Consider the following 20129-nt stretch of genomic DNA (forward strand, 5'->3'; position numbering starts at 1 on the left):
GCACTGAGTTCAGTACTGATGGAATTATTTCTTTAAATTTAGTGACAACACCATCAGACAGACATCTAGTAAGAACATGTTTTTCTAACGGCGTATAGTCCAGTAATAGGAATTCAAACGTTATTAAATAATGGTCTGATAAAGAAGGATTATGAGGGAAAACTATTAAACATTCAACTTCAATACCACATGTCAGAACAAGGTCAGAACAAGGCCAGTCTGATCTCATCAAGCTTGTTTCCAGTCACAGTGAGCAGAACCCCCAAAAAACTAAACACCAAAAAATCAATTGTACAATGTCTGCTCAGTACCAAAGGTCAGTTAGGTTAACTTGGAACTAGCTGCTAATTTAGCAGCTAAACAGCCTGTTATTGTCTATAAAAGTTGGTGGTGACCAAAACAGAGGTAGGAGAACAACATTTGGTATCAGTCAGAGGAGCAGAAATGAGATTCCAAATGAATGCTAATGTTACTTCAGATGTGTGTACATAACATTTTACTATAACAACTTAATAATATTAACTTAAAATATTTCTTAATGCAGCTTTACCAATACAATATGAATACCATGTGCACACTGTAAATTTGGATTTAGTATTCTTGTTTTAATAAATAAAAAAAATACACTATTGAGCACCCTTGCACATAGCACTGTATGTGATATGGTACTATACCTGTTTTGTTAACATTTTGCTCTTTGATTATTATTTTTCTTAGTCATATGGATAACTGTTCAAATGTATCATATTGAGATATTTCCGGATAGCAAAGCATTTAGTAAAAGTGTCACTATGTTAAACTAGGAAAGTAGAGTAGAATCAGCTGTAATCTATTATAATAAAATGTGCTCTGATTTAGACGTTACTGACTTATTTGCTGTATGTGACAGTGTGTATTGACAAATAGCATTGACATAAAGCTGTTTAGTTCAAAAAAGCTCTCTCCACTGTTCACTTTCTTCATACTTCATACTTCATACTAAGTCATGACAAAAAAGAGATGTGCACATTTTTGCGCAGTCATCATGAATATCTGACATTATTCAACAATCTCTATCTTTTTCTTGAGGCTTTTTATCTCTACACCTGACTGCAAAATCATTCTACCGCTTAATAGAAAAATGTGGGTGGATTTTTAGGAAATGCAGGATATCGCTAACAGTGACCAAATCAGACAAGATAAATAACAATGCCTTCTGATCTATTATTAAGATTTAACTTGCATCATGGTGATTCTGCATTTCCTTTGTTGTTGTGTTTTTTTAAATTTCTTTCAATTCTTTGTATGTGTACGGTTTTGTTTTTTTAAACCAGGAGGCCTATTGTGAAAACATTGTATAACTTTGTCATTATTCTAGGACTCACCCACATTTGGCGTGCTACACACACTGATACTAAAGTTAGAATAAGTCATCTCTGTTGTATTGAGACATGGCACTGAGTTCAGTACTGATGGAATTATTTCTTTAAATTTAGTGACAACACCATCAGACAGACATCTAGTAAGAACATGTTTGTCTAACGGCGTATAGTCCAGTAATAGGAATTCAAACGTTATTAAATAATGGTCTGATAAAGAAGGATTATGAGGGAAAACTATTAAACGTTCAACTTCAATACCATATGTCAGAACAAGGTCAGAACAAGGCCAGTCTGACCTCATCAAGCTTGTTTCCAGTCACAGTGAGCAGAACCCCCAAAAAACTAAACACAGAAAAATCAATTGTACAATGTCTGCTCAGTACCAAAGGTCAGTTAGGTTAACTTGGAACTAGCTGCTAATTTAGCAGCTAAACAGCCTGTTATTGTCTATAGAAGTTGGTGGTGACCAAAACAGAGGTAGGAGAACAACATTTGGTATCAGTCAGAGGAGCAGAAATGAGATTCCAAATGAATGCTAATGTTACTTAAGATGTGTGTACATAACATTTTACTATAACAACTTAATAATATTAACTTAAAATATTTCTTAATGCAGCTTTACCAATACAATATGAATACCATGTGCACACTGTAAATTTGGATTTAGTATTCTTGTTTTAATAAATTAAAAAAATACACTATTGAGCACCCTTGCACATAACACTGTATGTGATACGGTACTATACCTGTTTTGTTAACATTTTGCTCTTTGATTATTATTTTTCTTAGTCATATGGATAACTGTTCAAATGTATCATATTGAGATATTTCCAGATAGCAAAGCATTTAGTAAAAGTGTCACTATGTTAAACTAGGAAAGTAGAGTAGAATCAGCTGTAATCTATTACAATAAAATGTGCTCTGATTTAGACGTTACTGACTTATTTGCTGTATGTGACAGTGTGCATTGACAAATAGCATTGACATAAAGCTGTTTAGTTCAAAAAAGCTCTCTCCACTGTTCACTTTCTTCATACTTTAAGTCATGACAAAAAAGAGATGTGCACATTTTTGCGCAGTCATCATGAATATCTGACATTATTCAACAATCTCTATCTTTTTCTTGAGGCTTTTTATCTCTACACCTGACTGCAAAATCATTCTACCGCTAAATAGAAAAATGTGGGTGGATTTTTAGGAAATGCGGGATATCGCTAACAGTGACCAAATCAGACAAGTTAAATAACAGTGCCTTCTGATCTATTGTTAACATCTAACTTGAATCATAGTGGTTCAGCATTTCCTTTGTTGTTGTGTTTTTTTAATTTTTTTTTAAGCCAGGACGCCTATTGTGAAAACATTGTATAACTTTGTCATTATTCTAGGACTCACCCACATTTGGCGTGCTACACACACTGATATACAAAGAGAAAATATGGTTCATGTGACTATATCATGTAACCAAGGACAATACAGTGACGTTACTCAAGGGAGGATAATTATAGGGAGGAGCAGATTGACAGTTACTGAATGGAACTGGTATTGTACAGATGGCAGTTGCTGATAACTCATATGACATGAAGAAACCAAACCATAAATGGGTAGCCTGGTTTCAGTCACCAAACAAGCTGTGAAAGGTTGCTGGGAAACCTACAGCATCAAGTCATATTCAAGATCAAAATGGATACACTGTCTTGGTGCCTTTTCAAATGTTAGAATAATCTCTAACATAACAGAGGTACAGATCATCTGTGAATTAATAGGACATCTAAAGCAACAGTATTAGTTCAATAATGTTCAAGGCAGTCTACCCAATGGGCCTAGTTGTTGAGACTAGTCATGTCAGTTTGCACTAAAGTGGTGGAACAACTGACAGAACAATATTGCAATCCATTATAGATGCTAGCATTAACATTTCACCATCCAGCTAGCCAGTTTGTAGGATTTTATTAGATTAGATAATGTGCAGTTCAAAATCCATCCAGTTTCTTTTACTGTTTGTGGCACTGGTAAGAACCACACATTATAAATACGAATTCTTATTTGACAGTGAGGTCAACTCATTTCCTAACACACATTCCTTATTCATTGTGATCCTGACATTCTGACAACACACTAAATAAATAAACTGACACTGACACTAAATAAATACACTGACTTACCCTGAAATACTTGCTAATGATCGCATAGACTGGAAAACGTGCAGTGAGCTCAAAACAACACTACATTTACTCCTCACAACACATTAAATCCTTTCTGCACTGTGTTGCTGGAAGTCTGTAGTTTTGTCTTCGTGTAATTTCACAAAACATTTGTCCAATTAGTACTGACGGATGAAAATAAGGGGGTTTCATGCATTCAGAACGTTGCTGCATGATTGCATATTACTGTCAAAAACATTTTTAGGATTCTGGGTTAGGATCTCATTTTAAGGCAGTAAGCAAGGCTTTGTGTAACTGAGATGATGATAATCTATCTGCAGGGGTTCACTGTATTACTGATCAAAAACAGTGAGTGTGTTGTAAGAAAAAAAAGCTACTTCTGATGGGTGGGTACGATGAAAAAAAGCAAATAAATAAAAAGCTAGACACTGCTATAATGACAGTGTTAAGCTGGGTGGAGGGATGGTGGGGCGGTTAAGTGGCAGGTACAGGGCAGAAAGCAGCTGGTCTGTAGGCTAATGGGGGAGTTAGGTTTGGGGTTAATGAGTTTCATGGTGCATGGGAAAAATGTTGTTCTGTCTGGTGACTTTGGTTTTGTCTGTATCTCCTCCCAGAGGGGAAGGACTTGAACAAGTGATAGATGGTGTGAGGCCTTGGCCTGGATACCCCTTGTCTGTTTCATGAGTTAAGTAAATATTCTTGAGGCTGTGGCTTCCCATCAAATATTGACTTTATGTTGGTTTATGAGTGGAATGTTTGGCCTATCTGGGTGGAAATACCAGTGTGTCAGTCCATCACTAAACTGAAATACATATTGTGTACATAAGCATCCTAATGGCTTTACATTGATATCAACAGAACTATGTCATTCCCATCAGGCTCCTCTGTGCCTTGTGTTTAATGCTAATTTGTAGATATTTACATGCTAACATACTAAATAAAAAATATGCTAAATATTACATTACCTGCTAAACATCAGCATGTTAGCATCGTCGATATAAGCATGTTAGCATTTCGATGTTAGCATTTAGCTCAAAGCACCGTTGTATCAAAGGCTCACTGCTGTTAGTGTGACCGTAGACTCACTAGCAGTAGTAGTGTAGAATAGTATAGTGTATAGTGTTGTAATGTGTAGAATATTTGCTATGTAAAGTAAACCAAGAATGAGAAGATGGAAATGAAGTGGAAACAGAATGCACTGCCATCACATAGTAGAAAAATGATTACCTCTCACTTGGTATCTTCTATTTGTTGATTGTCACAATTTTTTTTTGAGTTTTTTCAACTTTTCAACATTTCAGAGCTGAACAGTTTCAATCCAAAAATATTCTTCAAATTCAAAACTGTGTAAAATAGCTGGATGGAGAAATAGAAAGTTAAGGTAGAAAGTAGGGATTATGGAGATTTCAAAAGTCAAACAAAAAGTCTCTGCTGAAATGTGGGCTATACCTTTGTTGAAATTTTGAACTTGTGCAACATTGGAATGCCGAGCGACAACAATCAAAGAATGCAGAAAGGATTTACTGTGTTTACAAGGAAATCTGAGGTGAATGATTAATGTTCTTGATGGGAAAAGTGATCCTCTGGTTACATTGTCAGCACACGCCCCACGAGTTTTATGGTGTGTGTGTGTGTGTGTGTGTGTGTGTGTGTGTGTGTGTGTGTGTGTGTGTGTGTGTGTGCATTTGTGTGTGTGTGTGTGTGTGTGTGTGTGTGTGTGTGTGTGTGTGTGTGTGTGTGTGTGTGTGTTGTATTTACAGTAAGCACAAACCTTGAGGAAGTGGCAGGAAACGTGTCATATCTCGTTCAAGGAAACTAACAAATTACTCTGTGGAAGGCTATCACTACTATCTATAATTATGTCATAATAACCATAACTAAATTCCCACTCTTTATATTTGATGCAAAACAGATTATATTTAGTGCAAAACATTATGGAAAAATGAGTATTAAAGATTTTTTTGCTGATGATCTCATAAAGATACTGACTCTGGGAAAAAGGTAGCTGACTTCCTTAAAGGAATCACATTCCTTTTTTTGAATAGCAGATTAAAGGAAGGATAAAAATAGGTCTTGCATGAAGTCTCTGTTGGTTTATTTTTAATATTTTCTCTAACAGGCAATGTTGGTATTGTTAATGATAGAAGTAAGTCTAAACTGTTTTCTTAAGACTAAACTGTAAAACTACTGAAAAAGTCCTGCATTCAAATGTTTACTTAAAAGTGAAAAGTGAAAGAGAGGTATTATTGGCACAATGTACTTAAACCCATACATAATGCTGGATTGTTTGATCAGTATTAATGCATCATATTCTATTTGCTATATTTGGTGAATAAAATCTGAATCTGTTACGTACATAGATGTATTGGTACAGTTTTCTCTTCTGAATTAGTAGAAGTGTCTCCTATGTGTTTTAGTGCTTTGGGGACCTTTTGTAAGTTATTTGGAGGTACAGTGAGTTAGAATAGTAACATAATGAAATATTTCTTATGACATGAAATGAACATAAAAAATATATTAAAAAAGAAGAAGAAGAAAATGAAGATGAAGATGAAAAAAGAATTCATGCATACTTCAGTGGTGGTAATTTGAGACATAATAAGTGAAAACTCAATATTTCACCATGTGTACAGTACACGCTCTATAAATGATATAAGAACCTCTATTTTCCCAACAGACACCGACCCCAAGCTCCAGTTCACACCTGTGAGCGACTGACTTGAATAAGTCCTTAGTAAATAGCTTATTCTCAGTACTGACTTGATATCCTGTTCAACTACACCAGACTCAACCACATGTACATGAACATGCTTATCTTAGACAAACTGATTAAGCGCATATTATTAGGTATCACATATATTGTAGTATGTCTGACACTTTATGACATTTAATGGCGATAAGGAGATGAAGAATGATGATAAGAGAGATGCTGGGGAAGTAAAGCTGTTGGCAGATGGAATGAGTGCTGTGCTACTCCCTGAAAAATGATAAACAGGTGCTGCCCTCTAAGGCTTGCATGTAGACTCTGTATTATAATGGGATCCTGTGAAGATACTTTCAAAAATGTTTGCCATGTGTTTTGGATATTTCCACTTAATTAAGAAAATAGGGTGTCCCCGAGGGGGGACACACACACACACACTTAAACTTCATCAACAGAAAATCCAGAGATGAAGACCTGACTGTTTGATTGACAAGAAATCAGCAGGAAGTCATGTTGCAGGAACAAAACTGACAATAAATTGAATTAGAGAAATGTAATGTAATGTACAGAAGTGCAAAGCATTTTCTTCTACATGTAAACCATAGACTTTTGGTTTCAGCCTGATTTGTTTGTTTTATTCTGTTTTTGTGTAAATATGCTCCTTGTTTTATAAATGATCTCATAAGGTTGACGATCTCAACTCACATTTGCTGTAATGAATTTTCATCTCATTCTCTTCTCTGCACACAGACCTAAGGCCTGTCTAATGAACCATACTGCAAGTAAATCATCAGGAATACACTCCCACAGAGTGACACATGTGCACACACACATATACACACACACACAACCTCCCACACGTTATCACACTTCTTTCCCATGTGATTTCATTTTATGCATCAGGACTTTTTTATTTATTTCCCATTTGTTTCACATTTTGTACAAGCTGTGTTTCCTCCATGTTTTGTTGTCATTTTGTTGAAAATGTATTGATATCTTTGTTTCTGTGATTAATTAGCTTGTCTGTTCTATAACAGATGAGCATTTGATACAATTCTGTTGCATTTGCATCAGTTTGCTCCAATGTCTTATCATGGCAAATAAAAATATACGTCAATATTCCTAACTGTGAGCTTTTCCAGTTTCAAGGCCAGCTCAAGCAATCACGAAATTGAACTCCAGTTCTTACATTTTAAAAACAGATTAGGCTAAACCGTGATGAAAATGAATTGGGGTATCTGGTTGCTTTTTTTAGGCACAAAAAGCACATTTCTCCTGACTCACCCAGTCTCCTCTTTTAAATGAAGCTGCATCTGAGATGACAACAGTCATTTGATCTCTGCCTCAAATTTTGTCAGCTCTGTGCTCATCTCCCCTCCTTTGTGATGTATTTTTTTCTGCTGAATGCGTCATTCTTTTCTCCCTTCTTGTAAGAGTAGCAAGCTGATGTTTCATCTGCAATATACAGCAGTGAAAAACATTTGTTTATAAGAAACTCTAACAAATTATGAAGTGAGTTTCAATGATCCCTTGCATATGGAGGGCAAATAAGTCATTAAGTGCATCTATTCAAGGACTGCACTTTGGTCTCCATCTTAACTGCTGTGTAGATGTAATGCAACATATATACTTCCTCACATTCTGCTAAATTACTCAAGCCAGTCTCTAGATGCCATTCGTTAAATATTGCTGCAATTCTGACATCCTGTCTTTTAGACCTACTGTTGTGTAATCAACCCTCTCCCCATCACCATAATGATTTGACGCTCATCTTCAAAAGGGCTTACCCTTTATGAAGATGCTTCAAATCGATGATGTCAAATCATCAAAACTCTTTCTGTCTATAACGCCAATAAATATTGGAACACACTTCCAGCTGATCTCTGCTTATTGAACTGATGGTACAGTAGTAGTTACTTTACAGATTAACATTTTACATGAATCTGCTTTTCCACCAACACACTGAAGCCTGCAGCCATGTTGAATTTAATCTTCCCTGTTGTGACCAATCTGCAACTAAAGCCACTTGCTGTGACTACAGTGTGAGTGGTTGTGCTTTTTGCTGTTGCTGACTATTCCTGTGACTGGGTATTGGGTGCTGAAACACCACTTTTTACCTTAAGGAGTGACTTAACTAAAGTTTACCTCAAATAAAACTCCAATTGCTTCGTTTGCAATAACTGACTGAAGTTTGAATCACTGAAAATATAGAAATATCCACAAAAGGGCTGCACATGAGTTAATGTAAGTACAGTGTGTGCAAGAACTAAATAAAAAGATTCATGAACATGTTATTGAGATTTGCCCCATCAGGGTTTTATATAATTACTATGTGCATGGACAATTGGGAGAATAAAACAACAGATCTGAAGTGTTTTTCCAGCTTTTATTTAATAATCTCCATCGTCTGATGTCCAAAATGACACTGAGCTGTAAACATCAAAGCAGCAAATACATATATACTGTATGTGTATATACAGCATAATCTCATAGGGATCATTCACATGTAAACGTTTGCAAAAAAGGTATCACTTGAAGGTAACAGACAGCATGTCACTCTGACTATACCACATAATGAAGTTTATCCTTTTAGATGGTAAAAACAAACATTAGACGTCCATCTTTTTGCATTTTTTAAGAATCTCAGCTGCAGGTTAAAGTTTTAGTTACAAACATTTCCTACAGACAGCACTGCTCTGGAGACAAAACACTGTAAATATGTTGTATAGTGTGATTAATCCATTTTGCATTTTGGGTTATAACTGATCGTCAACAGTGAGGCACGAGTCAGACTCTGCCTCAGAGATCTTAGGTGGGATCCTCTCTATGGACTCTGTGGAGGAGCTTTGGGACTGTTGGGACTGAGAGAACAGAGGCTGGGATGACTGAGGGCTGTCCACCCCTGAGTGCATTAGGGGCAGGTAGATGTCATCCATGTTTGGCAGCACAAACACTTTCTGGAGACAGAAAATGTGATTGAGATTTCTTATGTTGCTGAGAGGAGGCATGAAATAGTGGATTGTTGTTTTTTTTTTTTTTTTACCTGGAACTCATCCTGCAGTTTCTTTTCAATCCATTCCGTCACATGACATAAAGTCACCTCCCTCTCTCCTAGTTTTGGACGCACGTGGAGATCCAGCTTGGGTGGCACACAGAAACTGTACCTACAGAAGAAATACTTACATTTAAACCAAATGCATCACATCGATATTCAGACCTAATCAGACATATTTCAGTCTCATTTTTTCTCAGTGCTTGAAACACTTTCAGTACACAATGAAAAATAACTGGTAGAATAAATAAAAGTTGTTTTGGCAGGGGATTAAGTGTGAAAAATGAGTCACACCACAACATGCTGCTTGTTTGTGTTTTTGAGTTAGTGTTGTTTCTCAAGTTGCAGCACATTCATGGCATGAGGGGTGAAATAGATGTGAAATAGATATATTTTTAAATGATGTACTGTACAATCTATAATAAAGAAGCAAATCTCAATTTCTACACACAAAACCACTAAAATAGCAACAAATCTGGAATTTACTCTTCCTAATGTCGATTGGGTTGTTAGGCAAACAAGTGGCCATTAAACAAAGAGTAAATTACTGATGGACAAATTCTTTTCAAAGAATTTCAATTGCCGATGACAATGTTTTACAATTGAGACATTATCTTTAGAAACACAAATAACAGTGGGAGAATACTGTTTATTGCATTTTAAAAAGACTGTAAAAACTGTAAAAAGAAGTATTATATGAAAAATATACACAGAAAACAATTTGAATATTTTAGAAAAAAATCATAAGAAATTAAAATTTAATTTAAAAAAATAGATTAAGTTGAATTAAATGACAACTAATGTTATTAAAAGGACAGTTTCACATTTTTTGAAGGTTTTCTGTTTTTATGTATGTATGTATGTATGTATGTATGCTTTGTAAATATATCATCTATCTCAATGCTGAAGAACCAACTCTGTGTCACCCTACTTTGACAGACACAGTTTCAGACACCACAGCATGTAGCCTCTGCATTTCTTTTCCTACCATATCCTGTCTGTGGGGGGCGGTGGGATGTTGACAACCAGAGTCCCTGACAGCTCTTGAACCTCTACAGTAAGCAGCAGTGGTGTGTTTGACATCTCCTCAAACTTCTTCTTAATGAACTCGTTCTCCGTCGCCTTCTGGAAATACTTGGATTTAGCGATTTTGTCTACAAATCTCAAAATCTTCCTTCCAGTCCTCCCACCTCCTGTGCTGTAAGAGAAGATTAGAGGACAGGAGAAGACAGTGTTTGATCTCGAATTTTGGGAGTACATTTAGCATTCAGATGCCAGGAGAAGCCAAAATCTGTAATGAAAGTGGCAGCCATCTGGAGTGTAATGTCAGCACAGTTTATTTTGTTCTGCTCTAGAAAACATAGCATTCACAAGACAGACGGGTAGAAGTAACACTCAGTGGTGTTAATTAATAGCAGTCACACTGTTATTTTTGGAGGAAGCTTTATTTAAAGGTATTCTGACTTATTTAAAAATCTCACTTTGGCGTCATATGATATTCATTTCATACAGTGACAGCATTTACCCTTCAGTAGCTGGGGTGGATGCCTTCTCCCCCACCAGCCCCTGAGGCTCAGAGAGGAGCAGTTCTTCCTCATCAGATGAACCAGCACTGGAGGATTCCTCATCGCTGTCTGCCAACACGCTGAGGATGGGCCTGTATGGTTGGATGCATTCAAAAGGTTAAATTTAGCTATGCGGATTTGAACCCAACTGACACCCCAATGCACTGATACTGCTTATGAGAAAATCTGTGACTCAGTGGCAGATAAAGGTTTACAAACACAGATATTTGCATGGGTGTACAGCTTTTGGTGCACCACAAAGACAGCTAATGTAACGCTTTGCCTGGACCTTAATCCCTACCAGTGTGGGTCTGTGACAGGCGGGCAGGTCTTTGCTAATCAATGTGATGTGAGGCTCTGCCCTGTAGATGAGAGATTGGAGGGATTAAAAGAGACAGTGGAATGTGTAGGTGTGAATTTGTGTGTAAGACTATAAAATATATTTTTTTTAAAGGGATAATACTATTTCTGCTATCACTACTGCCTCTGAAACTGATACTAGCCTAATGCTACCTGTGTACCAGTACAATGTGAGTGTGACTAACTGGTGTGCTAGTTAATAATGGTTTTAATTATTTAACAAAGTCCAATTGAAATTACAGTTCCTCTTTGCAGTCAAAAATAATGTCAACATAGCTTTTAACATGAATTGTTTTTTGGAAATAAGAAAAGGCGTCTTGGAAATAAACAGCTGTAGCTACAAGTCACGGGCACACAGCATGTCGTGAACAGAGATTTTAATGAGTAACAACCAAACCAGCATATATAGCAAGTCCAGGTTGACATTTTCAGCTATGTTTACATGCTATGTTTAATGTGCTGCAGCTGAGCAGATAATTGCCTTGCTAAGATATGTTAGTGTTGTATCATTACCCAGTCAATGTTTAACTGGTGACTCGTTCAACAAGCTACCGTCCAGACGTGTGTTCTTCTTTGTTTAAATTAGATAAGAAGTCAACTTTAGCAGGACAGCTAATGTAGGTTGTAGTTCAGAGTCTGTCTGTTTGTGTTGTGTAGCAGGATGCTATCAGGCTCAGTGTGACTGTCTGCTCTGCCTTTGGTAAACATTATCGCTTTATGGAAGATTTGATTTGCTATATTGAAATAAGGATTCCAGCTACGTACATGGATGATGGAATAGTATTTTATCCAAATAATTCAAAACTAGGGGGGGGGGCATCACAAAATCAGAGAATGTAAAATTTTAATTTCTCCAACAGGGCACAAGACAAGTGGCAATTTAATTATAATTTAATTACAATTTTAATTAAATAAGTTTGACTTTAAAACTAACTAACCGTGGGCTGCCAGTATCAGTTGTACAGTCCATGTCTTGGCCACCTTCTTTGCCCAGCTTGGACAGGTTGAACTTGGTCTGCAGGGTCATCTGCAGAGCACCAGTGTAGACCAGCTGCAGCCCCACCCACAAGCCTGCAGGTAGCAGCACAAAGAGGTCAGCACCAGACTACCCAAATTAAAACAAAGGTCATACACACAATCTAATCTGGACTGGACACACACTGCTCAGTAGGCAGATTAAACAGCTTTCACTGTGATTATCAAACCTTGAAAATTCATAATTATTACAACGGATTATAAACCTCTCTTAGGGGCTGACACATGCGGACAGAGCAGGAAAAAACAGGGACAAGCTGATAACAGGATTACTTGTTGATGGCCATATAAGAGTAAAATGGGTCATGTGGTCACTGTCACACACACGCTGACACTATAGACGATATAAAAAGGGACATAGCAAGGCCAATTGGTTTGCATTGGAGCCACATTGAAGCCCAGAGCTGCTGCATACAGTCGGTGCCATCTTTTCCATTTGGAGCCAGGACATTCCAAATAAGGATTGCAAAATGTTGCCTTTTACACTACACCTTGCTACCTTGAACCGAAACTAACACTAACGTACAAGTTATACTTGCAACATTACACTGAAATATTGCAACAATAGTCTGACTCAGTTGTATTACGCTTTAAAGGGCTTCTGCCGTGGCTTCAATTTCAAGCCGTGGTTGTTGCTGCTTGGCTGACACACTAACAGTACCAGTCAAAAGTTTGGACACACTTTCCCATTCAAATCAATAAGAAAGTGTGTCCAAAGTTTTGACTGGTACTGTATATTCCCCTTGTCATTGGGCGTGTTGGCTGCCAGATTGGCTGATTTAAACACACACACACACACACACACACACACAAGCCAATATGTTCTAAATATTGAAGGTCATGGCATAATGGCTTCCCAGCTCCGCAAGATTACGACAGGATAACAATGTCTGATCTGAGGCGCTGCAGTATGCAGTTGTAATCACACAAGTGATAGGTCATCTTCTCACTCATCTCTTGATACTGTTAGTACGTCAGTACCTGTGGTGCATTTGCATATTGGTGTGTCCATGTTTTTAGCAGTGTCTGTGCTCACCTTTGTGGTTAACCTCTGGTCTTGAGGTAACAGTGATTTGTGGCATAGAGGAGCCCATGTCCATCTCCGTCAGAGTCAGCTCATTCATAAAGTAAGGCAGCTGTTAAGAGTATATCAGAGTTAGTTTTAAAATAATATAAAGTGTAAAGTGTAACACATAATAAAAGTTAACTTTTTCTGTGAATTTAAATTGCCATGGTAATTTTCACTGAAACTGCTCGCACTCTGATTTTGCTGAGCTTCTTCTGGATCTTGTGGGAAACGGCGTCGGCCCAGTGCTTCTCTCGGAGGAAATCCCAGAAGATTCGACCAATTAGAGCATTAACCCACACAGTCTGGCTCTTCCCAGGGTACTCGGCTACATCACAGGTACACTGTGGAAAAGACACCCGAGTCAGGGCTGAGCAAGGACAGGAAAACAGCAGGTTTGAAAAAATGTAGAGCTACAGATGGAGGTAAAGGAGAGTAATTTCATAATAACAGCTTGGATCCATTTGATATTTGATATATTATTGTCTGGTATATTTTGTTTAACTCCAGGAAGCTTATTCGACTTCATTTTTTAAAAATTGCTTATAACAAATTCAATTTTATACCTACTGGTCATTGCTATTTCACTGTGTCACTCTTTACTCTCAGTTTATGTTGTTGCTGTCCAGCTCTGGAATGTCTCTTCAGCTTCACTTGATTTTCTTCACTTAATTTTATCGGCGAGCATGACTTACATTTCCTTTGATAGTGGGGCTTGTCTCTGTGCTGCTGGCTCCAGGGCTGGAGAGTGGGGTCAGCTCCTCGACAGCCACGAGACGAGCCATGTAGCAAGGGTAGTCTAGCAGTGAAAGGCCCCTTGTGTTACTGGAGGTCTGATTGATATAAGTTGTAGGGTTAGGGACTGTAGGTGTGGAGGGGGTGTCTTCATCACTGCTGCCCACTCTGCTGGAGCCTCTGCTGCTTGGGACGTTACCTTGGGTACAAATACTCTGTGCCAGTGTTGGGTCACCTAGGGGAAAACAGGCAACCTTTACCTACTCGGGTGAGATAAGGTTCAAAGCAGGAAGGTTTTGGACATCATAGCCTTTTGGTTACAATGACCACTCACGGAAAAAGTAACTAAATGCAAACCACATCTTGAGTGTGCAATGAAAAAATGTATAAAAAATAGTAAAAAAAGAATGTAATAACCGTGTGGGGCATAAGATTTTGCTACTTTTGGACAGAGCCAGGATAGCCAGTTTCATGTTTTTATGTGAAACTGAGCTTACCGGATGCTAGCTAATTCTTGAAAAACAAGCAAATTTCCTGTAAATGTCTACTATTCCTTTAAATTCAAACCAAAGCTTCTTCTCCTTTATATCTCAGTGGGGGAATGGAAAAAGAAGTATGACATATGACAGATCCAATTGCAGATGTGTATTAAAAAATAAAAAGCTAATAAGTAATATATTTGCTCTCCCACTCCAGTAATTTTATTCAAAACACAGTATACACTAAGCTAAGCTGGTGTCTCTAATGGATTCTTTTTTTGAGCAACTGTGAGATCTGTGTGTTCTATTGAAAGGGATTGGCATTGAAATGCAAAGAATTGGAGCATGTAATCCATAATCCACACATAGCATTTGTATAGATGCCTTATCTGAAGGCCTTCTCTTCACTAATGCATTATTTACGTTTCTCATACCCGATCTGGACACACATCTGCCAGGCCTCTGTTTGTCTGTCTCCTTTTCTCTCTCTGTGTCCATAGATGCAAACAGGAAGTAGCGAAACCACTCCTCCTTCTCTCTCCCTGTGCGTCCAAAGAGGTAAAGAGTGGCCGGAGGGTCACTGACAGGTTTAGAAGAACTTTGTCTTGGATTAACTGGTTCTGCCCCTGGTTCCTCTTCTTGACTATCCTCCAACTTTCCTCCATCCTCCTCCTGAGAGTTTGCTCCGCTGGCCAATTGGATACAGATGGGATACTTTGGGTTCCACAGTCTCTTCCGAGCCAACACAGATGGCAGCAGGAGAACCTTGGGGAACAGTTGCAGAGAAACAACCGTTAAATCAGTAATACAGTCACTGTATTTATGAACTATTAATTAATGCTGAAGAGTGTAACCTACTTTAGAAATTGAATTGACTTTTTCTTGCTAATTAACCTTTATTCAATATGCTTTTCTCCACATTTGTTTGCTTTCACGCAGGTATTACAAAGCTATCAGATGCAGTACTAAATGTAACTGTCATTCTGGCTTCAATGCATTAATCTTATGCATTTTCATGCTAGCTTTGATAGCTAGGGATAGTAATGTCAGGTCAGTCATCTATTTTGACTGAAATATCTCAAGATCTATGGGATGGACTGTCGGTGTCACGGCCCTCAGACGTATCATACTGACTTTGTTGATCCCCTGAGGGAAATGTCTCAACAACTATTAGATAGATTGCTATGAAATTTGATATGTGTATCATATAGCTCTCAGGTTGACCTATAAAAACGTTGTCCAATACTTTGGCTTATGACCAGATACCCACAGAAGTAATGACTTTGCCATCAGCCTTAGCTGTACTTTGTGTTTAGTGCTAATTAGTAAATGTAGTAGCTTTGTGTATCCCACTAAAATTCAAACAGTCTCAGATATAACGCAAATATACCCTTCATACATGTAGGCTGTAATCATACTTTGCTCTTTGCTAGCTGAAAGGAACGTGATTTGACGAAGCTGGCCTCTGGAACTCTTTCATCGTAAGTGGCCCTCCGGCTGATGTTTGTACGTGGGGTGTCCAGGCGGAGACAGGAGCCCTCCAGGGAGGCAAACACTGAGTGAGTCAGTGCTGGATGGTAGGTTTCTGGGTCATAATCATGTATCTCATTCATCCAGCCCTAGAAAGGCAGTGGGGAAGTGTTAATTAAATTCAATACTATGCTTTTTCAAGTGAGTAATAAACACTTGATCTGGAAATGCTCCAATCTTGAAAATGTTTGCAATCAGCTTAAAAGTAGATTTTTAAATGTTTCTTTTTCAGTAGCAGGCAGCACTGGTTGCTCTAGGGACTAGCTCCAAACTTGCCCCAAACTATCAAACATATTATATTCACCTCTATGGTGCTGACTTTGTAACATGGACAATTTAGGTGTAAACATATGTGGGTAGATGGTTTGGAGGAAGCAGTAAAATGTGCTAGTACTAGAGAAAAATAAATAACTTTCAGGAACAGTTCAATCATGTCACATATTGTGTTAATCAGTGAGGTTTAGAGTCTTGATGCTAGCTAAGATAATCAACTCTAAATTCCAACTGCAAGCTTTAAGTACAAACACTACTATCAATATTTTCATCTAACTCTACTTTCTCACAAAACAACTCATTTCCCAAAATGTCAAACTATTCCTTCCTGTAAGGTCAAAGCAACCCAAACATCCAGATGCTTTAGCACAATGGAAGTTTGGGGACACAACTAAAAAATGTTCATTAGGTTGTCTGTGTGTTTGCGCTGAATGCTGTCGTCCGATCCCTGTTAAAAGTGTGATTGTCCTTTATAATGCCCCAACTAAGTAGTAAACAATGTGTTATAAATAGAAATTATATTCAAATTTTATTCATAGAGGTGGCAGCCTCTGCCTACATCTCAGAAGTGTGCCCACAATTAAACCCTATAACTGTTTTCTTACTGTCATCAGATAACAAGACGACCTCTAAAAACACCTCAGGCTTCAGGCTGACACCAAACTGCTAATGACCAAACATGGGAATTATCTCAACACAGAAACAGTATACCCCCCCCTTACAGCCATCACCACTTGCCAAACCCCACTTGCCTCACGCTCTGACAAATTACAGCTTCCTTCTGCCCATATCTCCTACTAATTGCCTCTGAAACTCACTGGAACTGTCTGGGTGGTAGCCATCCTTTCTAGTTGCCCTATGTCAAGCTCAGCTAGGAGAAGAACAGTAATTATCACTGCAGCTCCAGCAGGTTTTATTACTAAAGTCTTTAATTGCATTCCTGGAACCTTATGCGGTTGCATGCCACATTCAGAGGCTTTAATCTGTGAAGGAACAACTCAGCAGAGGTGCTGAAGTGACTCGTTGACTTAATGCTGTTTCAGAGCAAATGAACAGATGAAAACTAATTACAAGGACTCTTGCTGAAAAGCCTTTAAACATCTTTGTTAGTTTCACTAAGTAGGTTTTTTAATGAGGTTTTACACTTGTTTTTTTGGGTAAGGAATCAGAATAGTCTGCAGTTATGTTATTGTGGCACGGCCAGAAGGATATTAAATTTCAGTTTGTTTTGAACCTTTTTTCAATCAAAAGGCAGTGCTCTTGTTCTGCTCTCAAGAGCATCACTGAATTGGAGAAATATTGGTTGGTTGGCTATTTTTGGGATCACAATCTGACCATTATGCAAAGACCATTGAAGTTCTAAATAAGCTAACGTGACTAACTGCTGGTTCCAGCCTTATACTTAAAGGACAGACATAAGAGTGGTTCTCATCTATTGTAACATTCCACCAGAATGCAAATAAGCACATTTCCTGAAATGCTGAAATATTTCTTTAAGAGATCAAGGGTTTGGTGGAACAAAGAAATGAAATTCCTAGTCTGATGATTCTGAGGATTCACACCTATAAGAGTTATCTCGATATTCTTCAAGAAAGATAATTGCATGTTAAGAAATGTGCGTGTATTGTAGTGAGAATGAGGAGGCTGAAAATAAAGTGAGAATAAGGAGTCATCTCCTTAATGACTCATCTGTTTACCTTGAGGATGTCAGGCTCACTGTTGACCATCCCACCCATCAGAATCCCTTCTCCCAACAGAGTCTGTGCTGGTCTGCATGGAGGAGCTGAATAGTGAGACCTTGAGGAACCCATCCTAATGAGCAAGAGTCCTAGCAAGAAGCCCAATGCTAATCCCAGAGCCAGGCCAGAGAAGTATGAACTCAGAGGTAGGATGAAGTATCCATAGGACAGCACTGCCACACAGAATAAACTCATGCGTGGCAGAGGATGAGGGGGTTGAGGAAGACAAGAGGTCCTAACTGGGGGTGCTGTAGGGACTCTCCTTGTCTGCCTGTGGGTCTTGATGGCAAATACTTGCATCATGTCCCCATCTGTGCATATTTCAAGATCCTCATCCTGGTGATGTTTGCTCTGATGCACAGGGCAGGTGCTATGGTGGCTTCCTCCAGGATGCCTCACCGAAGGCCACTCAAAAACAGGCAAAATATCACTGTCTGTTTGCCTAGTGCTCCTCACAGGGGACTCTGAAATCCCTGTTTCTGTGCTACTGTCTCGCCCCAAACCTCTGGAGCTCCCCTGGTGAGTCCCCTGGGTCTTACACTGGAGTTTGGGGCTGCCTGTGCTCTCCTCTCTCATGATTTTATTGAACATGCTGCTCAGCGGTTCATGTACAGCCTCAGAGAGCTTCCTCTTGGTGTCCTCAAGTTCCATTTTGAAGAAGCCCCCTTTCTGACCCTCTACACCAGGGGAGTATGCACAAGGAGAGGGAGGCGCAGTACGAGAGTCCCCATTGGTGCGGGTTTTAGACTGTGTCAGCTGCTTCCACAGGTGGAGGTTGAGGCGGGAGTCAGATTTTGACTGCGACACCTCAGGCTCTGAACGAGAGATCTCCGTGGAGATGGACTTCACAAGGCTGAGAAAGGGCTTAGGTCTGAGGGTGGAGCCTTCTTTCAGTTCCAGCTCTGTGGACAGGGACTTGACTAGGCTGGCCAGGGGTCGGTGGGTGGGTGAGGAGGGTCCTGGGGAAAGGAAGCTGGGGCCCGAGGCAGAGCAGTTCCCTAGAGAGTCAGGGGACGAGGGAGAAAGAGGGACATGGAAAGCTTGGGACCGCAACCCTCTGTCATCCTCAACAGAGAGCTGCCTCTCCTTTGACAGAGAGATAGAGGGGTAGTCCTCATCATGATCAATGGAGAAGATGAGCTCACTGTCATCCAGGCTGTCCCACTCAGCCTCTGTCTTGGTCAGCTGGATCACTATCCCTCGTGGGTGATGCCTCATTGACCCAAGCGAGGTGGCACCTAATGGGGAGAGGTCACGCACTGGGCTGTGGGTCCCCTGGAGAGGTCTGCCACCTTCTCTTCCTTTATCCTCGCTTCCTCCTGCCCCATTTTTTCCACTCTCTGCCATTTCTTGACTTCACATGGCACAGCCAAGGCACACGAGAGTCACTGGAAGAGAATAAATAAAGAACATGGTCAGCTAGATTATTAAGCCTCGGAGGCAGAACAAATAAAGCCTGGGAGAGAGAAGAAGGACATATTTTCTATGCTTTGGCCTCATTGTTACAAAACCTGCTTACATGGTACCAATTACGCATTAATGTGTGCATGCCATATTAAGCTCTGAAAACTACTGGAAATTTACATTGATCTGTGTACTGGAGACTAGTGAATCTAAAACAGAGCCAAGTAATCACCTCTCCCATAGCTGTCGCTCCACATACTGAGTGAGTTTTAGAGGCATGCAAAAATAGATAAGTCTTTCTAGCCCAAATGTTGCACAAACTAGGGCAGCTCAGGCTTGAATCTAGTGGGTTTTTTAAGGGCTGAATGGATATGTACATATAATTCATTCAATTTATGTGGAGGAACTAGTTGACTGAAGTGAATGTGCAACCATTCAGTATAAAACAAGGAGATATGTTTGGCTTTTTTTCAAAATCTCTGAGCAATTACTACTATTATGTTCTCATGGAAAGAACTGGCATTCTAACTCTTCTTTAATATTCAACATATCATATGCAACATATCAAAGGTATCAACTGCCTTCCAGTCTCATCCCTTTAAGAGCCAACACTGTAAGCCACAAAAAACCTGAAGTCAAACCCTTCCTCTGATGTGAGTTGCTT

The 20129-nt window shown here is 39.0% G+C and overlaps 1 protein-coding gene across 1 annotated transcript; it reads right to left on the reverse strand.

The window, feature by feature from the left end:
- Positions 1–8983: 8983 nt before the first annotated feature.
- tex2l (testis expressed 2, like) lies at positions 8984–19560 on the reverse strand. The gene is made up of 11 exons (XM_053341114.1): positions 18020–19560; positions 15938–16138; positions 14928–15284; positions 13997–14255; positions 13500–13675; positions 13276–13375; positions 12143–12275; positions 10805–10936; positions 10268–10477; positions 9271–9391; positions 8984–9184 (listed from the first exon to the last, which is right to left on the reverse strand). The coding sequence occupies exons 1-11, from the start codon at positions 19406–19408 to the stop codon at positions 8984–8986; spliced, it is 3279 nt and encodes a 1092-aa protein (XP_053197089.1). The 5' UTR covers positions 19409–19560.
- Between the last annotated feature and the right edge of the window lie 569 nt (positions 19561–20129).

This window comes from Scomber japonicus, chromosome 20 (genome assembly GCF_027409825.1).
Source record: "Scomber japonicus isolate fScoJap1 chromosome 20, fScoJap1.pri, whole genome shotgun sequence".
Taxonomy (NCBI): domain Eukaryota; kingdom Metazoa; phylum Chordata; class Actinopteri; order Scombriformes; family Scombridae; genus Scomber; species Scomber japonicus.

Excerpts from the sequence above, each read along its gene's own strand:
- tex2l (XM_053341114.1), bottom strand. The coding sequence starts at position 19,408 with ATGGCAGAGAGTGGAAAAAATGGGGCAGGAGGAAGCGAGGATAAAGGA. Across the intron at positions 13,676-13,996 it reads CACTATCAAAGGAAATGTAA|CCCTGACTCGGGTGTCTTTT; the intron begins GTCATGCTCGCC and ends GTCCTTGCTCAG. Across the intron at positions 9,392-10,267 it reads CCCCCCACAGACAGGATATG|GTACAGTTTCTGTGTGCCAC; the intron begins GTAGGAAAAGAA and ends TTTCTTCTGTAG.